General features: G+C 38.7%; 1 protein-coding gene across 1 annotated transcript in view; it reads left to right on the top strand.

The window, feature by feature from the left end:
* Positions 1-21,222, top strand: part of DSCAM (DS cell adhesion molecule) — a 667,301-nt gene that overhangs the window by 440,650 nt on the left and 205,429 nt on the right. Inside the window, exon 10 of the mRNA XM_031684569.2 lies at positions 5,791-6,069. Coding sequence (XP_031540429.2) covers positions 5,791-6,069 — 279 coding nt within the window. The remainder of the gene's footprint in view (positions 1-5,790; positions 6,070-21,222) is intronic.

Here is a 21,222-nt window from a genome sequence, read left to right as displayed (position 1 = left end):
AATCAGTTCATACTGAATCCCAGGGGAACTTAGACAGAGAAGTCAAGAAGGGCTTCCCAAGGAGCCCACGTTTATGTGCACACACATGAGCTTTGTTTTATGTAGCACCTGCTGACTCCCAGCCATGCCCTTCTTGCTCCTGCATCATCCCCCCTGAATCTCTATCCCTTGCCCTTCCTCCTCTAGCAGGCACCAGCAGCCTAATTCATGGTAAGCCAGAGGCAGCCCAGCTCAGGGGAACAAGCTCACAGGGTGGTTCAAAGTTGGCACAGATGGCTATACCTGAATACACCACCAGGTCTTGACTGCATCTCCCCAGCTTGCTCTACCAGCAGTGGGAGACATGGCTCAGTGGATCTGCTAGTTAGAAGTCCTGGTCCCTCAGTTAATCAGACAGAGTAGGAGCCTCACCTTTGTCCTTCACATCTCATCACTGTTATGTCCTGGGCATGTCTCCCTTTGTATTCATAACTTCAGGATTGTCTGATGTGCAGGGGGGAAACACATGCTCATCATCACCTCTGAAAGATATTTTCAAAAACTATTATGCAATTACAATGGGTAAGATGCTATTTATTCCACTAGTTGTGGGAAATAAAAAAGATAAACTCGCTATATCTCCTGTGTCCCGGGTCACTCAGGAAAGAGTCATGTACTTTGATCACTATACTCATGAGTGAGTCATGCATTTCACTGTAGAATCTTGAACTTGGGGTGGATGGAGAAAGACTTTAATTGTGTGAGTGGAGTGGAGGACTATAGCACCCAGGGTCAGTAATTTACAATTTTGGAATCTGAAGCACATTGTAAAGTAGCAGAATTGGACAAGTAATCTGTCTTATGGGTTGACAGTCCATTAAGTGACGTGCTCAACCCACAGGTCACATATGTGCATCAGCATCACAGTTGTGTAGCCACAGATAGAGGACAGTCCAGAGTTCTAAGCCTGTGCAGGTTCTAGGCATACCTGGTGGGCATATGGGCACCTAAGATGGGTAGGTAATTGGGACTGAGCTCTCAGAGACCAGTCATGGGATTTGCATTCCCATAATGGGCAGGATTAGGAGATGCGATTTTTGGAGACTTTATGAAGCACGTAACATGTTATAACAAGAAAAACTTCTTAAAGGCTGGGAAGAAAGGGCTTATTAAACAGAATGGAGAGAAGGAGCTGGGAAGATTAAAACATCTGCAGCCATGACTCAGAGGACTTTGGCTTCAAGCAGACTTCTTGAGCAGTCTGATACCAAAAGCTGTCAACCTGAGAATTGTATGAAGACTCGTGGAGTTAAATTACCACTGGAAATGAAATGGCAGAATATGGAATTGATGAAATTATATATGGCAATGGAAATACAGCCTTATGTGTCTCAACATGCATGTAATACATTTGATTCTCCCAATGAATTCTGGGCCTTGGGACAAAAAGGAAAAAAAGAGTTAGGAAAAGGGGAGGTAGAAGGATGCTAAACTGAGCTACTTCTATGCACCACCTGGGCTCTGGGGCTGGCGTGTTACAGAAGGCCTCCCCCAGCACTCATGAATTGTTGCACTGTCAACGTTTCACACGTGAAGAAATGGGATCATAGAGTTGAAAAAGCTGAATCAAGATAACACTGCTAACTACGCAAGATTGGCCAACAGTCAACCGATGTTTCTTTCAATATGTCATACTCTGCTCTGGGGAGAAATATAAAAATTATTTTGTGCCTTATGAAAAAGAATATATTGTTAATTTTTGAGGGACAGGACATAGAAATATATTAGCCTGATTTAATGCCCTTGTTAATGGTTTGAAAAGAATGAGTCTAAATTAACATTTGGCAACGTTCAGTGGCTCTAAACTGCCTCAGGGAAAGGAACCCCCACTATTGTGTAGAATGAAATATACAGACTTGGTAAGAAGTGACGTTTAGCAGATACTTACATACTTCATGTAGGAAGGTTATGTGGAAACCTGCTGCAGGTCACTTTCAGAATTTCTGCTCCTGTAATGTTTCAAGGTTTCACTGTCAAGAATTTCAGAGATTTTACCTCCAAAGGTGATATAATGAATCAGATAAAGCATTGGGTCTCAGACAAGTGATTTGGCTTTACCAATATCATTACAGGAGTTTTTGCATCACTTGGTTTACCTTTTGCCTCCAATATTCTATCTTCTGGATGTAAAATACAAGATTTAGGACCCTTTAAGACATTTTTAAGTATTTTATATAGCAGACTTGTGAGTCATGGCTGAAGCAAAGGAGACAACAACATATGTAGTGAGGAGAGAAGTGATATGATTGATATATAGGTCTTTTGATTTGATTTGCATTTAGGAAACTCTATTCAATACCTTGTAATAGCCTATAATAAAAAAGAATATGAAAAGGAATATGTGTGTGTGTTTGTGTGTGTGTGTGTGTGTCTGAATCACTACGCTGTACACTAGAAACACATTAGAAACCGACTACTTCAATTAAGAAAAAGTGCATCCCAATGTAACATGGCAAGCAAAAGAACAAGCCACAAAACTGATTTTGACATTATTCTGCAAAAACGACATTTCCCTCTAAATAAATCCTTTCTTCCATCATGAACATTTTTGTTTAAAATATCTTGGAAAGTTTTTTTTATAAATATGTTTTAAAACATTTTAGATATATAAATATATAAATAAAAATAAATACATAAAAATATTTTCCCCATTAAATATATTGACTGCAACATGATTCAGAGTCTTAATCAGGCGCTATGCTATTGTATTAACTGCCAAAACAAACTGGCTATGAAGGGCAGTGTCCCCTAGCTGCTATGTGTGTTGCACTGTGTCTGCTCTTTTTGTAGTTTCTCCCCATCTTTGGCTTACCAACCATGGCTTCTTACTGAGCCTTCATCAGTAAGCCTGAAATATCAGCATCTGGGTTAGACCAAGAAATGAGATAACTTAGAGTGTTGCAACAGTCTAACGAAGGACGTTCAAAACGAGGGGTTATCCTTTGAGTGACGTGGGGGAGCGTTAGTGCCTGCCCTTTCTGACCTGTGTTTTCACTGCCCTGGAGGCACGGGTCTTCATTACTAACAATGTTGCTTTTTGGCAAAATGCTCTGAAATTCACTTCTGTAACTATAATTCTATTTCTTAGAGTTCTATAAACCAATGAATTACAGATATTTTAGAATTATGGAATGCATGAATTTTATTTTTTTTTCTTTTTTAACTGATTTCCCTGTAGCTATGTCTTGCCTCTGTTCTTGAAAAATAATAGATACGTGCCCGTTTTCTATTCTATAATTTTCTTCTGCTATAAAGAAGACACTCATATTTAATAATTATTGACAGCCTGCACTCCATGTTGTTTTCTTATTAAACAGATCAAAATGTGCTATGTCTTACCTTTCTTTCTTGATCTAGGTAATAGAAAGTAAGTCCTTATGTATTTCTTTCTTCTCCCTATTATAAGAGAAATTGAGTGCTCTCGCTGGCCCAATAATGTTTCACTTGACCGTTATGTTTTTTTTCCCCCTCTACTTCCTTATGAAATAGAATCAGTGCTCAACAACTGATTCAGGTGCATGTGAAGGTTTGTGAATCCGTGTGCTAATTCACTCACTGCTGGACAGTGAGTGACACTCCTTGTTTTACAGACATGGGAACTGAGGCACAGAGGGGTGTTAACGACTTTAGCCAGTGGCACAGCTGGACTTAAACCCAAGGCATCTGGCCCCAAAGTTCTAACTAGAAAAATGATCTGTAAATCAGATAGGGAGCAGCACCAAGCCACCAGTGGGTGCCGAGTTTGAGTAGACTCACAATTAGGTTTCTGTGTGTAAGAACCAAAGACGAAATGTAGTTCATTTTTAAAAAATGGCAATTTATTAAGTGTTAATATTTACAGATGGAGTAAACATCTGTGACACTTGGGGCAAGATTTAGAGAAACACAAGTACTTTCGCTACAGCGGCACTTTCCACAACTGATGACAACTGTGAACAGACACTGCAATCCTGCATGATCTGGGCAGGATGTCGGCTGTCCATAATTATTAAATATAAGAATGTCTCCTTACAGTAGAAGAAAGTTACAAGATAGAGGAAGGTCTCAATTTTACAAGAACAGAGGAAAGAGTTAGCTACAGAGGAATCAGTTAAAAAAGAAAACAAAAACAAAACTCATGTTATCCACATTTCTGAAGTGTCACTGATTCATTGGTGTTAAGCATCAGGTAGACCCTCATCCTGAGATCTTTTTCTCTTCGCATAAGATCAACTTCCTGCACACCCGGAGTTCTGACTTTTCACTGATGACCCCCGGCAGTTTTGACATTGAATATGCTTGTTTGTACCTTCTGTGGTTTGTTTGCCTGCTTGTTTCTCTGATGAGACCTGACGAGCCACCTGCCCACTTACTCTGGCTGTATTTGCAATTCAGAGATAGAGCTTCCAACTTATTTTAAAAGCATATAGTAGTAGTAATATTATTGAATAACAGAATAGCCGCTGCTTTCCTTTGTTGTATCCGCTGCCTATGACTGTGCATGACGGCCCCAGTGGGTAGGGATGCTATACTGTGTTCACTGCTGCCTGTCCAGCACACACAGTGTGGTCAAGCACATCCTGGGTGCTCAGCAAGCACTTCTTGAGTGAATGAATGAATGAGTGAATGGTTTTCATTCATTTGTTTCTCAGCTGGATCCCTAATACTCCCCTGAGCTGATCGTTGAAATGAGATTACAGTTGATTTAATGAATAAAGTCTGCAGACACCCTGCTATTTAATAACTTCATCCTGTAAAATCACCTACTATAATAACTGGTTTATATTAAGTTATTATGGTCTTAATAATTTAATAATCTATGAATTACTACTCTAAGATGCTGATTGGAAGAGCATACTGACAACTTGCCTATGAGCCCATGACTCACAAGGAACCAAAATAGGATTCAGAGTTGGCACCACTGGCTCCATTTTGACCACTTTATGATGCTGATACCCTGTGAAGCCGTCTAGGAAGTTGCTGAGGAAGAATGGTTCCTGAGGCAAGAAGGATAAATAGGAGTATTTTAGGGAGATTGAATCAGGAAAGAGCTTTCCAGATTGAGCTTGGCTGTGTCCATGGCTGGCCAGACTGAAGGCTATAACCTTGTCCTCAGTAGCAACACATCTTAACAACTCAGCAAACTGGTAATAGACCAGTTCATACTTTAAGGTCATGTACAAGGAATGTGTAAAATTGAGGGATGCAGAGTAAAGATGCAATTGTCCTAACATCAGTCTTTTAAATTAACATTTGCTATTAGTTGGACATTGAGTGTTAAAAAATGTTTAACAGTAAAACTGGAATCTCTCCTTCTTCAATAAGCTTATACACCAATTAACAAGACACGGTATGGATTGAAGGGGGAACAGTAATTGTAGTGCTAATATTAGCAAAGCAGGAAGGGAGTCTCTCATACACATAGTTTTAAAACTTCCAAGAGGAAACCAAACCCAAATCCCTCTTTCACAGTATTTACACTGAAAAGTACAGTATCTGAAATGATTATTGTATTAATTTATCAAAATAAATTAGATTAAGCATATTTGCTGAAGTACAAATCAAGCCACACTTTTCATTTAGATCAATGAGAAAATTCAAATAAAAAGAGAGCAGTTTCACATCTTCTACTAGTTCAGATACTTACACACTGTAGCAGTGATTGTATTACTCTTCAGTGTCATGCAAAAGGGTTAAGGGGAAGAGAATGTAGGATATTACACAGTTCCTTGTCATCTCCCTTTGATTACTTTTTCTTTTCTTTCCTTTCAGTCCCACCTTTTATCCAACCTTTTGAGTTTCCAAGATTCTCCATTGGACAGCGGGTCTTCATCCCGTGTGTCGTGGTCTCAGGGGACCTACCCATCACGATCACCTGGCAGAAGGACGGCCGGCCAATCCCAGCGAGCCTCGGGGTGACCATTGACAACATTGACTTCACGAGCTCCTTAAGGATTTCCAATCTCTCCCTGATGCACAATGGGAATTACACCTGCATAGCCCGGAACGAGGCAGCGGCTGTGGAACACCAAAGCCAGCTAATTGTAAGAGGTAAGGAGTGACTGAGGAAGCCTGGCATCTATGCGGCAGATTCAACAGCACTCACCGATGGTGTTTGCTTGAAATTTGAAAATAACCAGAATTCACAAAATTTGCTGTTATTCCACTTAAAAACACACACACACACACACAGAGCTATAGATACCAACTATGAACTCCCCTAAACTCCAAGCCAAGGTTTTATTTACCTAAAGTATGAAGCTTCCAAAAATTAGAGAAGAAGTGTGTGAATGGAGATGTGGGGGTCATCGGATTTATTTCATGAAATAGAGCTTCCCTACATTAACTCAATGTTTTTTGAGGACCAAAGTCCATGAGCCGTTGCTGTGTTGTATTTATCTTAGATAGCACTTTTTATATTATTATTTAGATTGATGACTTCTAAAAATATTTCTCAAAGCCATATATCACATTTTCTAATGTCAAAAAATAGTAACTTTTTATATTTTTTGTTTCAGTTTTAGAAATATGGTTTTCTTACTTCCTCTCTTCTGTCAAGCATTAAATCTCTCATCATTTTGGGAGGATATTTAATAAATAATACTTATTAAATTAAGCAAAGTGTGGTAATATTTATGAAAAAATTAAGATAAGGTAGTTTAACTTGCAGAGACTTTATCAGGGCTTGCTCACAGCGCACCTAAAATGTAAGCAGCCGTCTTACTGCAAATCCCAGTCCAGGTCGCCAGACGCCCGCTAAGGTTCACACTTACCATTTGCAACATGAGCAACTAGTGTTCTACAAAGTCCGTTGAGCGTTGAGCATGGATATTCTGTGATTTTATGATTCTCCAAGAACTGTGTGCCTTCATCCTCCAGCACAATATTCATCCACATTGCGAAAGTAACTGGGTGAAATTAAAAGTTTATATTAATGTTGATTATTTGCCTTTTAAAGTTCTCAAATATTGTAATTGTCAGGAGGGAATGATTTTCAAGACTTTCAGGATAGTCCATTTATCTGTGCAGACTCTTTCTTGAGCAGTAGATTCCCATGCCCTTCCTCACTCCTTCCACCTTGTCTCCATGACCCCTCTCCTCCCTTTCTGGCTGAAAAGGAATCCCCATTTTGTCTATTTGCCAACAAAAGAAAGCAAAGCATGTTTAGAATTTACATGAAGGCACCAACTTTGTATTTGTGGGAGAGATTTTCCCTGAGTGAATAAGTAAGAAAGTTAGACACAAACTAAAGGTAGAAATGGCTCTATGCTGATGATAATTGGGATGCATGAATTTTTTCCCAATTTTTGAAGATAAATAAAAATGTGAGCCAATTTGGTACTGCTTCCCAAGGGTCTTCTCTTAAGAATTGACTCTGACTATCATCTGTGAAGGGCAAAGCAGGGAGTGCATCAGCCTGTTCCCTACATAATCTCCCTACAGGATCCAGGTCAGAGAACAGAAATACTAGATAAAAATGTCCTTGGATATTCTTTGAATCTCTTACTTTGGCAGGAAAGGCAACCAGGCTTTTTTGACTGAGAGAAAGGTCAGATGAATTGAAATTGAGCCTGGCCATTCAGGATGATGCAGTTTGTGTCCATGTGGTTGTTCTTCAAATCTGTTAAGTAAGCTTCTATGAAATGAACGTTAAATCATTAGGTAGCTAATATAGTCCCAAGAAAGAAAATGTGCTTCACAAGCAGGTCAGCGACTAGATAAGGAATCAAGAACAAGATGATGTGGGGCAGCGGTTCTTGATCTAGACTTCACCATAAAATCTCCTGAGAGATTTATGAAAACATTGATGACTATTTTCTGGTCCTAACTAGGCCAAGTTAAATCCTAATCTTTGAGTATAGATCTATCTCCCAGATCTCTGGAACATTTTTTTTTTTCAATTCAAAACTTATCTGTTAGTGGTTCTCAAGTTTTCTCACACATTAAAATTATGTGGGGAGCTTTAAAAAATTCTTGATGTCCAGGTTGAAGTTCAATTAAATAAACATCTTTAGAGGTGAGACCCAGGTACCAGGAATTTCCCCAAGTTGAATCTAATATGCAGCCAAGTTTAAGTCTAAGCACCCTGCATAATTTGAATATGAAGCTATTTTAGAAGTCTGGATTTTTTTTCTAAAAGCAAAGAGAGGCCATTTGTACCTTTAATGAGGCCTGATTTATGTTTTTAATTATCACACTAACAGCTGTGTATATAATGGACTAGTCCAGAAAGCAAGGATAGTGAGTAAGAGACTATTTCAGAAATTGAGGCAAGATAAATAGTGCCTTGAATGAGGGTGGTCATGGTCAAGGTAATGAGAAACAGTTGAATATAAAATACTGTTTTGGAGGCAAAGCAAACAAAAAGTGTATAAGGTGAATGTAGCAAGTGAGAGAAAGAGGAATCCTTAACTGAAGCACATATTTTGCCTAATAAGGTAAATGTGAAAGTGTCTTCAGTGCAAGTGGAGAAGATGCAAAAAGTAGCAGTTGTCCCAAGGGAAACAATGATATGGGAGAAACAAGAGGGTCTAGACCTAAGGCATTTCAAAATTTAAGATTCCAGAATAAGAGGAGGAGTCAGCAGAGGAAACGGGGAGAAGGAGAAGCCAGTGAAGTAAGAAAAAATCCAGTGGACTCTGGGCCCCTGAAAGCAAAACAGGAAATATAGCAAGGAAGATAGGTAATAAAGTATATCAAGTCCCACTGAAAGTAGAAAAAGAGGAAAATCAAGAATTGGTCAGAGTTTTAGGAAGAAGGATATTGTTTGTGAACTTGCAGAGTGGCGTGGCTGCAGTGAATGCCTGATTAGTGGGCTTGAGGAAAGAAAGGGAGGTAAATGAATGTGTGGAAACTGAATAAAATATGACTATTTTTACATTTTCGGGAATGTTGCAATGACAGGAGGGAAAAAAATGGACAGGAAATTGGAGATGGACATGAGACAAAGGAAGCTTACATACTGATGGGAATGAGCCAATAGACAGGGAAAAAATGTAGCAGGATACAGAGAGAATTACAGGACCCGAGTCCTTGAGTTAGTGAATTGGGTTCTTTGCACCAGTGGATTAAGTCCACTACACTAGTTTAGTATAGTAATAACCATGTTAGGTCTCCAGAAGTTAGAACCAACAGAAATGGCAGGAAATTTCAGGGAGACAGATTTGGGTCAAGTAACTTAAAAGACAAATTTAACATTTATTGAATGGGGTCATCAGAGAGTAACATACAATGGATTTATTCTCCTACCATAAATGATTATAAAACTGGACAAAAATTTATAAAGTAACCATTTCAGGCAGTGAAACAGGGAGCTGTGATCTTTGAGAGGTAAGGTGTGTATGAGTTAAGCTCCAAATTCACCCCAGATTTCTTCCTGGTGCACTTTCCAAACCACAGTACAGGGATGCAGAGCCCAAATGGATAATAGTGACATTTTTGGTGAAGAAACCAAAGATAGAAAGAACTTTTGAGGCCCTGGATATTGAAGGGCAGAGTGCTAGAGAGTAGGGAACTGTTCAAAGAAATATTTCTAAAAAAAAAATCTGTATAAGGCTCCCTTTGAGTCTTTAGCTGAATACTACACTTCATGTACATAGGATGAGATGCTATGAAATCTAGCAGAGAACAACTGCCAAGAGTATGTGAGATGAATAAAGACTCCAGAAATTGCACAGTTCTGAGAAATGTTGGAGTTCTGACTAGCCAGAGTAGAGAACACATGGAGAATTCAGTTGAAATTTTGCAGAGGTCACACTATAGAAGAAGGTCAAGCTCTAGTCCTGGAATAAGAGCTACTCTAGATCAGCCCTAATAAAAAACCCAAAGGTCACCTTGACAGAATAAAACTTCTTCACCAGTAAATTAATTTTCTGCAAGAAGAATATTCAACACTCTTAAACAGAAGACAACAAAACACAGACTCTCAATTTCATAGCATATACACAATGCTTTGCACATAATTACTGGGTATGAGAAAAAACAGGAAAATGTGAGCCATAAATAAAAGGAAAAAAATAAAAGAAACTGATTAATGGAGACACAGATGTTGGAATTAGCAGGCAAGGCTTTAAAGTAGCTTTCATAAACATTTTCAGAAATTCAAATGAAAAGATGTGTGCAATGAATGAATACATAGGGAATGCAAGGAGAGAAGTGTAAAACACTTTTTTTCAAAAGAACCAGAAGGAAACTATAGATCTGAAAAAGACACAATCTGAAATGAAAAATTAGCTGGATATATTTAGTTAGATATTGGACACTACAGAACAAAGGATACCTGAACTTGAAAAGAGGGCAAGAGAAATATATACTTTTTTTTTTTTTGCAGACTGAAAATGGTAAGCAATGCCTCAGTGAACTTGGAGAAATGTCCAGAGTCTGATATAAATATAGTTAGAGTCTCAGAAAAAAGGCAGGAAAAAACATATCTAAGTAATAATGACTTGAAAACTTTCGAATGTGATGAAAAATATAAATCTACAGATCTAAATGATTAATGAAACCCAAGGGAAAAAAGCATGAAGAAAACCATGCCATAGCACATCATAATCAAATTGTTAAAAACTAATAATAAAATAGTAAAAGCAGCCAGAGAAATTAGACTCATTACATACAAGGGAACCAGGGAAGAAAACTTCAGACTAGGCGTCCAAAACAATTCAAGCCAGAAGAGAATGGAACAGTATTTTTAAAGGGCTAAAAGGAGGAGATGGCAGAGGAAACAAACTGCCAACCTAGGATTCTATAATCAGGAAAAAATTCTTCAAAAATAAACGATAAATAAGGCATTTTGGGACAAGCAAAGGTTGAGAGAATTAATTACTAATGAAAGTTCAATGCAATAAATATTGAAGAATTTTCTTGCACTAAAAGAAAACAATTCCAGACAGAAACTTTGATATTCAAGAAGAATGAAGATCTCTAGATGTGATAAATTTATGGCTAAGATAAAAGACATTTTATTTCCTTTGAAAATATTTAGATGTTTAAATAGTAATAATTTATTGTGTGATTTATAACATGAAATAAAATATACAAATAATAATAACAGAAGGTACAGGAAGAAAGAAAACGGAATTTTACTATTCTAAAATTCTTCCTACATTATACATAACGTGGTATAATATTATTTGAACATAGATTTTGTTAATTAAGTATGTACAATGTAAATTCTTGAGCACTGATCAAAAATGAAACAAATAGGCATAGCTATTATACAGAACAGATAAAAGAACATTAAAATTGCTCAATTAAATAGACTATAGGAAAGAAGAGAACAGGTAACAAGAGTTGGAAAAAAATGTAAAAGAAATAAGTAGATGGAAAAAGTAAACACAACCATATCAATACCTGCATTAAGTATAAATGAACTAAATATACCAATTAAAAAGCAAAGACTGACGATCTAAAAGCAAGATTCAAGTATCTGCTGCTATACTTCAAATATAAAGATATAAAAAATTTCAAGTAAAATGATACAAAACACCAATCAAAGAATCTTGATTGGATGTGTTAGTATTAGATGAAATAAATCTTTAACAAGGAATATTACTAAAATCAAATAAGGATTTGTTATAATAATAAAATGGTAAGTTCATCAAAAAGACATAAAAACCTAAATATGGATGCACCTAATAGCAGAAGTCCAAACACATGATACAAATTCTGGTAATCATCAGTAACAGTTGGATTTTAAACAGTCCTTTCTCAGTATTTGGTAGAGCAAGGAGACAGAAAATCAGTAAGAATGCGAAAGATTTAAGGAACATTGTCAACCAATGTAACTTAATTGATGTTTATAGAATGTTATATCCAACAACTGCAGAATACGTATGTAGATGTCTGATCACCCAAACAGTAAGACAATAATTTTGTGAATTTTATTTTAATTTATTGCAGCATCCATAGAAAACTAATACAAAGACAAACATTACTATAGTTTCTGCATACATTAATTAAAAGGATAATAAAGAAATACTTTGGAGAATTTTATGCCAATATATTTCATAATTTGATCAAACGGTCAATGATTTGAATGATACAACTCATCAAAATGGACATGAGATAAAAGAGAAAATCAGAATAGCCCTACATCTGTCATAAGAAAACTAAAAGTCAAGATAGCTTCATTGATAAATCCTAACAGACATTTAAGAAGAAATAATAACACTCATCTACAAATTCCTTCAGATAAAGGATAAGGAAGAGTTCCCAAATTGGTTTATGATACAACATAACTCTAATATAAAAAGTTGCAAAGACATTACACAGAAAAATTTATACATGTTTCTCATAAATATAGATGCAAAAACTTTAACATACTAGCACATTAAATTAGCACTATAATCAGAGGATAGCATATAGTGAGAAAGTGGGCTTTATCATCAGATTGCCAGTTTGGTGTAATATTTAAAAATTAATCAGTAGAAATCACCATGCTAACACAATAAAGTAGAAAAGTCACAAATATGAATAAAATAGATGAAAAGAATTTTCCAGAATTCAACATCTATCCCTGATTAAAAAAGAAAAAACAAACTCTCAAGCAAGTAATAGAAGGTTAACAGTCTCAATATAATAAAAGATACCTATGAAGAACCATAGTGTCTTATACTTTTTATCCTCATGTTTATGATGAGCAAGATAAGCATGTCTGCTCTCAACATTTCTATTCAGCATTGTTCTCAAGGTCATAGCCTTTGCACTTGGCAAGAAAAAAAATAAGGGATAACATTTTTAATGGTAGGCATAAATGTAATTACATTTGCTGAGGGCATAGATATGTACAGAAAAATGTTATGAAATTTACCAATGCACAAAGGAAAAAAAGAAAGGAATTGAAGTGTATCAATACAGACAAAAAAAAACAGAAAAAAGGAAGACAGAGAGGAAAAGAGAGACAAGAGAACCAAACAAACAAAAAACATTTTGATAATGGCAAGGGTAAATTTTTACCTATCAAGAATTACTTTAAATGTAAATAGAACAGACTGCTGATATACCCAGAACATTCATGAATGCTGAATAAAAGAAGCCAGAGCAAAAAGAGTAACATATTCTAAGATTCTCTTTGTAAGAATAAAATAGGAAACTATTTAATGAAGGTACAAATCTGAAGAGTAGTTGCTACTGCAAAGGGAGATGGGTAATTGATAAGGAGTGGACTGTACGTCAGATAATGTTTTGCCTATGTTTTCCTCTAGGAGGTTTATTGTATCTTGTCTTATGTTCAAGTCTTTGATTCATTTTGAGTTGATTTTTGTATATGGTGTAAGGGAGTGTTCTAGCTTCATTGTTTTACATGCTGCTGTCCAGTTTTCCCAACACCATTTGCTGAAGAGACTGTCTTTATTCCATTGTATATTCTTGCCTTCTTTGTCAAAGATTAGTTGACCAAAAGCTTGAGGGTTCATTTCTGGGATCTCTGTTCTGTTCCATTGTTCTATATGTCTGTTTTTGTACCAATACCATGCTGTCTTGATGACTGTAGCTCTATAGTATTGTCTATTCCTCCAGCCTCTTTGTTTCTCTTCAGTAATGCTTTGGCAGTTCTAGGTCTTTGATGGTTCCATATAAATTTTCTTATGATTTGTTCTAGTTCTGTGAAATATGTCACCTCACACCAGTCAGAATGGCCATCATTCAAAAAATCCACAAATGACAAATGCTGGAGAGGCTGTGGAGAAAGGGGAACCCTCCTACACTGCTGGTGGGAATGCAGTTTGGTGCAGCCACTATGGAAAACAGTGTGGAGCTTCCTCAAAAGACTAGGAATAGACTTACCATATGACCCAGGAATCCCACTCCTGGGCTTGTATCCAGAAGGAACCCTACTTCAGGATGACACCTGCACCCCAATGTTCATAGCAGCACTATTTACAACAGCCAAAACATGGAAACAGCCTAAATGTCCATCAACAGGTGACTGGATAAAGAAGAGGTGGTATATTTATACAATGGAATACTACTCAGCCATAAAAACCGACAACATAATGCCATTTGCAGCAACATGGATGCTCCTGGAGAATGTCATTCTAAGTGAAGTAAGCCAGAAAGAGAAAGAAAAATACCATATGAGATCGCTCATATGTGGAATCTAAAAAACAAAAACAAACAAACAAACAAACAAAAACAAAGAGTAAATACAGGACAGAAATAGACTCATAGACAGAGAATACAGACTTGTGGTTGCCAGGGGGGTGGAGGGTGGGAAGGGATAGACTGGGATTTCAAAATTGTAGAATAGATAAACAAGATTATACTGTATAGCACAGGGAAATATACACAAAATGTTATGATAACTCACAGAGAAAAAAATGTGACAGTGAGTGTGTATGTGTCCATGAATGACTGAAAAATTGTGCTGAACACTGGAATTTGACACAACATTGTAAAGTGATTATAAATCAATAAAAAATGTTAAAAAAAAAAGGAGTGGACATGAGGAAACTTTTTGGGAGTATAGAAATAGTCTAAACCTTAATAAGATTTGTGCAAAACCCATCAAACTGTACACTTAAAGCCTGTGCATATTACTATATATAAATTGCATCTCAGTTTTTAAAATTTAAAAATTACAAAAAATTTTTTTACATTTATTGAGTAATAGTCATTTTACAATGTTGTGTCAAATTCTAGTGTAGAGCACAATTTTTCAGTTATACATGAACATATATATATTCATTGTCACATTTTTTTCCTCTATGAGCTACCACAAGATCTTGTATATATTTCCCTGTGCTATACAGTATAATCTTGTTTGTTTATTCTGCATTTTAAAATCCCAGTCTGTCCCTCCCCATCTTCTGCCCCCTTGGCAACCACAAGTTTGTATCCTATGTCTATGAGTTTGTTTCTGTTTTATATTTATGTTTTGCTTTGTTTTTTCAGATTCCTCATATAAAGCGATCTCATATGGAATTTTTCTTTCTCTTTCTGGCTTACATCACTTAGAATGACATTCTCCAGGAACATCCATGTTGCTGCAAATGGTGTTACATTGTTGGTTTTTGTGGCTGAATAGTATTCCATTGTATAAATATAGCACTTCTTCTTCATCCGGTCATCTGCTGATGGACATTTAGGCTGTTTCCATGTCTTGGCTATTGTAAATAGTGCTGCTATGAACATTGGGGTGCAGGTGTCATTTTGAAGTAGAGTTCCTTCTGGATTAATGCCCAGGAGTGGGATTCCTGGGTCACATGATAAGTCTATTCTTAGTCTTTTGAGGAATCTCCATACTGTTTTCCACAGTGGCTTTCCTTGCTTCCCTCTCCCACTCTTAATGATTTAGATGTCTTCTTTTACAATTTTGTGTTTATTCTATTTGGAATTCATGGTAGTTATCACCTTTCCAGTTATGAGTTTTTCATTTTTGTAGCATCCTGCTGCTTTTCTATTTAGAGTAGACCTGTCAGTATTTTTTAGCATGGGTTTAGTGTTGTTAAACTCTTTTAGTTTTTGCTTGTCTGTGAAGTTCTTTATCTCTCCTTCTATTCTAAAGGATAGCTTTGCTGGATAGAGTATCCTAGGCTGCATCATTTTTTCATTCAGGACTTTGAATGTATCTTGCCACTCCTTTCTGGCCTGTAGTGTTTGTATAGAGAAATCAGCTGAGAGCCTTATGGGGGTTCCCTTGTAACTCACTCTTTGTTTTTCTCTTGCTGCCTTTAGGATCATTTCTTTATCCTTGACTCTGGCCATCTTGATTATGATATGTCTTGGGGTGGGTCTGTCTGGGTTCTTCCTGTTTGGGACCCTCTGAGCCTCCTGTACTTGGATATCTGATTCCTTCTTTAGGTTTGGGAAGTTTTCAGTCATGATTTCTTCCAATACCTTTTCAATCACCTTTGTTCTTTCTTCCCCTTCTGGAACCCCTGTTATGCATAGATTGGCACACTTTATATTATCCCATAGGTCCCTTATATCATTTTCATTGTTTTTTATTTGTTTTTCCCTCAGCTGTTCTGATTGGGTGCTTTCTGTTGTCCTGTCTTCTAGGTCATTTATTCCTTCCTCTGCATTATCCTGCCTCCTTTGTACAGCCGTTAGGTCAGCTCTCATCTCAGCAAATGAGTTTACTCATTCTACTTGGCTCTTCTTTATAGCTTCGACTTCATTTTGACATATTTTATATCTCTAAATACTGTTTCTTTTAGTTCCTTCAGTACTTTTATCACTTCTTTTTTGAAATCTTGATCTAGTAGGCCATCAATGTCTATTTTCTTGATCATGCTTTCAGGGGATTTCTCTTGCTCTTTTAATTGGGAGTGGTTCCTCTGCTTCTTCATATTGCTCATATCTCTCTGGCACTGTGGCTTAAGGAGTATCAGTTATCTAGTTCTCCTGGAGACGGTGTGCTCTTAATGATTTTATCAAGAGATCTTTGTGTCTTTGCCCTGTGTCACGAACTTAGCTTGCTGTTTCCAGAGGCCCTTTGTTGGCGCCCTCGTATGTGCTGCTCTCAGTGGCTGTCGGTTAACAGATCATGCCCCCTCCCAGCAATGGGTCAGCTACTGAGCTCTTACCCGGTGGGCGGATGGGTCACTCCGCCTCCAGATGCCACAGTCAGATGCTGTGCTCTGGCGAGGCAGGTGGGCAGATTGTGCCCCCTCCCAGCACCAGGATCAGGTGCTGCCTTCCTGCCAGGAAGGCGGGTGGCCGCCCGCCCTCTCCCGGCGCCTGTTGCTCTGCTGCTCTGTGCAGCTTCCCGCCCTGCCTTGTGTCAGTGCTCCAAAGGTGGGCTCGGGGAAGACCGAGGAACAGCTCCACCCCTGCTCTGTGCCAAATCTCAGCTCCTTGTTTGTCTTGGCAGCGCGAGTTCTCTGACATGCCAGAGCAGAAAGATCCTATCTGCCTCGGGCTGTAAACAAGTCTCAGTCTTGCCTAGAAGGTTGCAGAGCCCCTGGGTGCGGATTCAGGTCTCGGCCCTGCCCCTGCCCAGGCGTGCACACAGGAGGAGATGGCAGCTCTGGCTGTGCCCCGTCTCTCTTCTCGCTAGAAGCACCAGTAATGGCGGTGCAGGTCTGAGGAGACAAAGGCTACAGCGCCCCTTCCCCCAGGGCACACCAGCCGTGTTGCTTTGCTTTTTTCACAATTTATAGGGAACTGAGGTTGTTTTGCTCGGTATCCCCTCCCAGCCACGGCGCGCAGCACCCTGCAGTCCCCTGGGGCTGCCTCAGTGCAGCTGCCCCAACCTCCGCCCAGCTCGGGCAGCCTGTCCTGGCCCCAGCTGCTGGCTCGCATCTCGGGCTGGGTGTCATGGGGACCCTTTGTGCCGTTCAACTTAGTTCAGTCGTTCAAGGGGTGCTCGAGACTGATCTGAGCCTCGGAGGCTCCCCCTCCGCCGCGCTGGCCTCTCCGTCAGAGAGGGGAGACCCAGCGAGCAAGCGCCAGTCCTCCTTTACTGCTCCCTCCCCATGGGATCAGTGTCACACTGCTTTGCTTTTTCTTCTTTCTTTTTTCCTTTTCTCCTACCAGATTTTTGGCATCTTTGTCTTTCAAAGAGGGTGATGTTCTGTTGGAGTTCAGCAGGTGCTCTGGTTGGCTGAGTAGGTCTGTAGATGTGAGTTTTGGTGTATTTGTGGGGGAGAGTGAGCTACAAGCTTCCTTCTACTCCAGCATCTTGCTTCCCCCTCTAGTTTTTAAAATTTTTAAATATAAATTTTCTAATGTTCAAAAGCCTTCAAAAATGAAATAATGAAATAATTTGCTTTGCAAAATACTAACTTTCCTACCAGCAGAGGAGACATCATTTACCAAAGCTAAACTATGTTTTGAAAGGAATTGTATGAAAGGTGTAGGTGTCATAGGTTAGTGGCTGATCTCAGTAAATAGGAGCTTCACTTCTGGCATTAATGCTCAGTGACTTAAAATTAAAGGCTCTTATTTGCACTCTTCCCTCACAGGCTGTATCGCATTTTATAGCACATATGGAAAATATTCTAGTTTCAGCATGACTTTAGGTAAATGTATCTATTTGTTAATTCTATGTAATAACATAAATAAGGCACATGAGGTATACAGCTTCCCTTAATCCATGCTGCAGTGGAGATGGGTTTATGATTCATCGGAGTAAAATTTAAACCTGGCCCAATTCTTGAGCTCATGTTGTAAAAATACCATAATGGATCATCATTCTGATTTCAGAAAATCAATCACCTTTAAATTCACCTTAATAAAGTCAAGGTAACTTTCTTTGAGCCTACGTCTAATTACAGTTGGCATGGCAATGGCTAAAATGAATTAATTAAATAAAGGTTACAAGACAGTCTTAAGTCTCTAATGAAGTGTTCTCTATTTTAAAGTCCTTACCTGTAGCATTTTATTTTGCTTGTTTTTTTCAGAAACTTCCCAATCCCATGAGTTTGATGTTTTCTTGTGTTTTACTTGCCTGCAAAAGAAAAAAAAATTACTAAGCTTTACCTCTTCAAAGCATCAATGGGTCGATACAAATATAATCTTTAACCCCACTCCCAAAACACTGCATTTGTTCTGTCCTTCATTACTTCATCTTTCCCTTGTTCTGTCATGAAGCAACAAAGTATTTAGCACATGCTCCTAACTGGCGGTCCTCGGGGTGGTTGCTGAGATGAGAAAAGCTCATTTCCTCCCGTTGAGAACTCCTGCTCCAGTGGGAGTGAGGCAGATTCAGGAAGGGAGGGAAGGATCCTGAAGGACTGGAAAATATAGCAAATAGTTAAGAAGAGAAAAAGGAAGATAACACATTCCTGGAAGAAGATCTATTACCTGCAATGGTAGGAAGGCTTGACGGAGTAGATACGTTTATTTCACTGTGTCTGATGGAATGGTGTGGCTAGGGAGCAAAATGAGGAAGGATGAGATTTCAGAGCTAACTCTGGTCCACATCTTGAAGGTTTTCTGTCCTAGGAAAGAAATGAAGAATGAAGTGATCTAAAGCAGAAAAATCATATGGTCCATCGCAGGACACATCATGCGTTGGAATAAAATGAGACCAGAAGCACAAAAGCCTGAAGGGATGTCTTTTTAGTCCACATGAGAAGTGGTGGTGATCGGAGCTGAGGTGGTCCTAGTAGGGATGGCAAGGATGGGCAAAATCAGAAGATACTGCGCAGGATCTAATGGCCAGTTGTGCAAGGGGAATGTGTGAAGAGTCTTGAGGACAGACATCCAAGAGCAGCTGGCCAAGGTCTGTGCTGGCTGTTGGAGTAGGGAGTTGCTCCAGTTGTGGAATATCTTCCCATCTCATCTGTTTCCCCTCTGCCTTTAGTACATAATGATTGGGCCAGGGGTCTTTCTCCCTGGGGGACTAGTGCCCGCTGTGGGTGACAGCCTCTTTTCTCTGATAAGTAGAGATCAGGCAGCTGCTCTCAGAATTGTAAGTTTTAATTTGAATGGTCAAGTAGTCGAATTTTACCACCACTTTAGCTAGATCACATTCTGAAAAAGCTGAATATAGATCTTTAGGTAAAATGAAAGATCTTATCATCTATTATTGTCTTTTAGAATAAAGTGCATTCCATATTGCAAACTGTAGATTTACTACCTTTGGGACATAATCTGTCCTTTTATTCATGGGAAAAAAATGCAAAGATATAGTTGAGAAAACAAAAGCCGCATGAAAATAGCAACAGTGTTAGAGAATATGGGTTGTTATTTAAACCTTTAACTCGAATTGGGAAGTGTCTTCCTCTTAGAGGCTTTAAAGGTTTTGGCCTGAGAAGTAGCTTGGGAAAAGTAGAAGTAGAGTAAGAAGTTTTGAGACCTTGAAGTTGCATGGTCACAGCTGGGTGGTTGGAAAGTCTCCAAGTGATAGGCTGTTCATGACAAGAGTGAAACAGACTCTGAGCAGGGAGAGCTCATTGTTTGATAGATTTCATGGAAGGAGCGAGTACCATCAGCCTTGATGTGTAAGTAGGGTTTAGAAAGAAAATAAAAAACACAACAACATGGAACTTTCAGTAAATAAACCAAGGTCCACATTTCTCCTTGTTCATTTTCTGTGTGACGTTGGGACCATGATTGAATTTCTCTTAGTCCTGGTTTCCTCATACGTAAAATAGAAGTAATGAGACTTACTTCTTGGAGCTGCTGAGAGAATGGAATTAGGTAACGATTGCTTTGTCCTTAGCACCTGGCTAGTAGCAGGACTCTCCCTTTCCTCTCCATTTAATAAATGAATAGAAGGAAGACAGAGGCATTCAAGCATATTTTCTGGAGTCAATGAGGGATAAACAGCACCAGATAAGACATAAAAGCCATGCCATCGTCCGATTAGCTCATTCGCTTGTTGCCATGAACAAGTACCTGCTTTACAGAAGTGATGGTAACTCCAGAAGCCCTGGAACTGATTGCCTTGGGGTGAGGGGACCAGCCTGGCAGCCATCAGTGGGCTGTGCCTCTGCAGGTGCGGGCACCGGGGAAGGCCCCCTGGCCTGCAGGCCCGACTCCTCAGACCTCTGCCCTGCTCCCCTCTCCTCTCTGTTTTAATTGCATCCTTATCACAATTTGACACCTATTAGCTGTGTGACCTTGAGTAAATTTCTTAACTTACGTTTACCTCTGTTTTCTTATTCCTAAAACAGGATAATAGAGGTTTTCTGGGGGTTAAGTAAAATAATGTATTTATTTATCACAGCCCCAGACACATAATGAGCCCTCAGGGGATGGTGACTCTCTTCCCTGCTCTTCTCCTTCTGTCTCTCCCTTCCTGCTACATCTACTCACATCTACATAACTTTGGAACATGATTGAGGACACATTACATAGAAAAGGCTGAGGATAATCCAAGTATCAGGCAATTAATTAGAATGATGGCCTTGGGAACACAGTCAAAAAGGTAAAATTACAATATATTTTTGAAGAATCTACAGCAGTTGGGAAGAATTTGTGTGTGGGAGTTGGAGGTTAAAGCTGAGGTGTGGGAAGAATGGGGGTATGATTGAAATGGAATTTCAGGACCCAGTTCCTGGTTATTCCTTATACCAGAGTCATATGACTTTGGGCCATTGTAAAGCTTAGCACGTTTTTGGTAGTTTGGGTCACTGGGAAGATTTATGAAGACTTAATTTAAAATAAATTGCTGTTATCATAAGTGAAATTAAAAGATAAAATGCCATTAGCTCTTATATACATGCCCCAGGGCTTAAGCACTGGCGGTGGACTGATAATCACCCTAATGTCTTGCTCAGTTGGGTGACCTTGGCATTGATGAAGCCATTT

The sequence above is a fragment of the Vicugna pacos genome, chromosome 1 (assembly GCF_048564905.1).
Source record: "Vicugna pacos chromosome 1, VicPac4, whole genome shotgun sequence".
NCBI lineage: Eukaryota > Metazoa > Chordata > Mammalia > Artiodactyla > Camelidae > Vicugna > Vicugna pacos.
The sequence above is the reverse complement of the archived record's forward strand: the minus strand, read 5'-3'. Positions and strand labels throughout refer to the sequence as shown.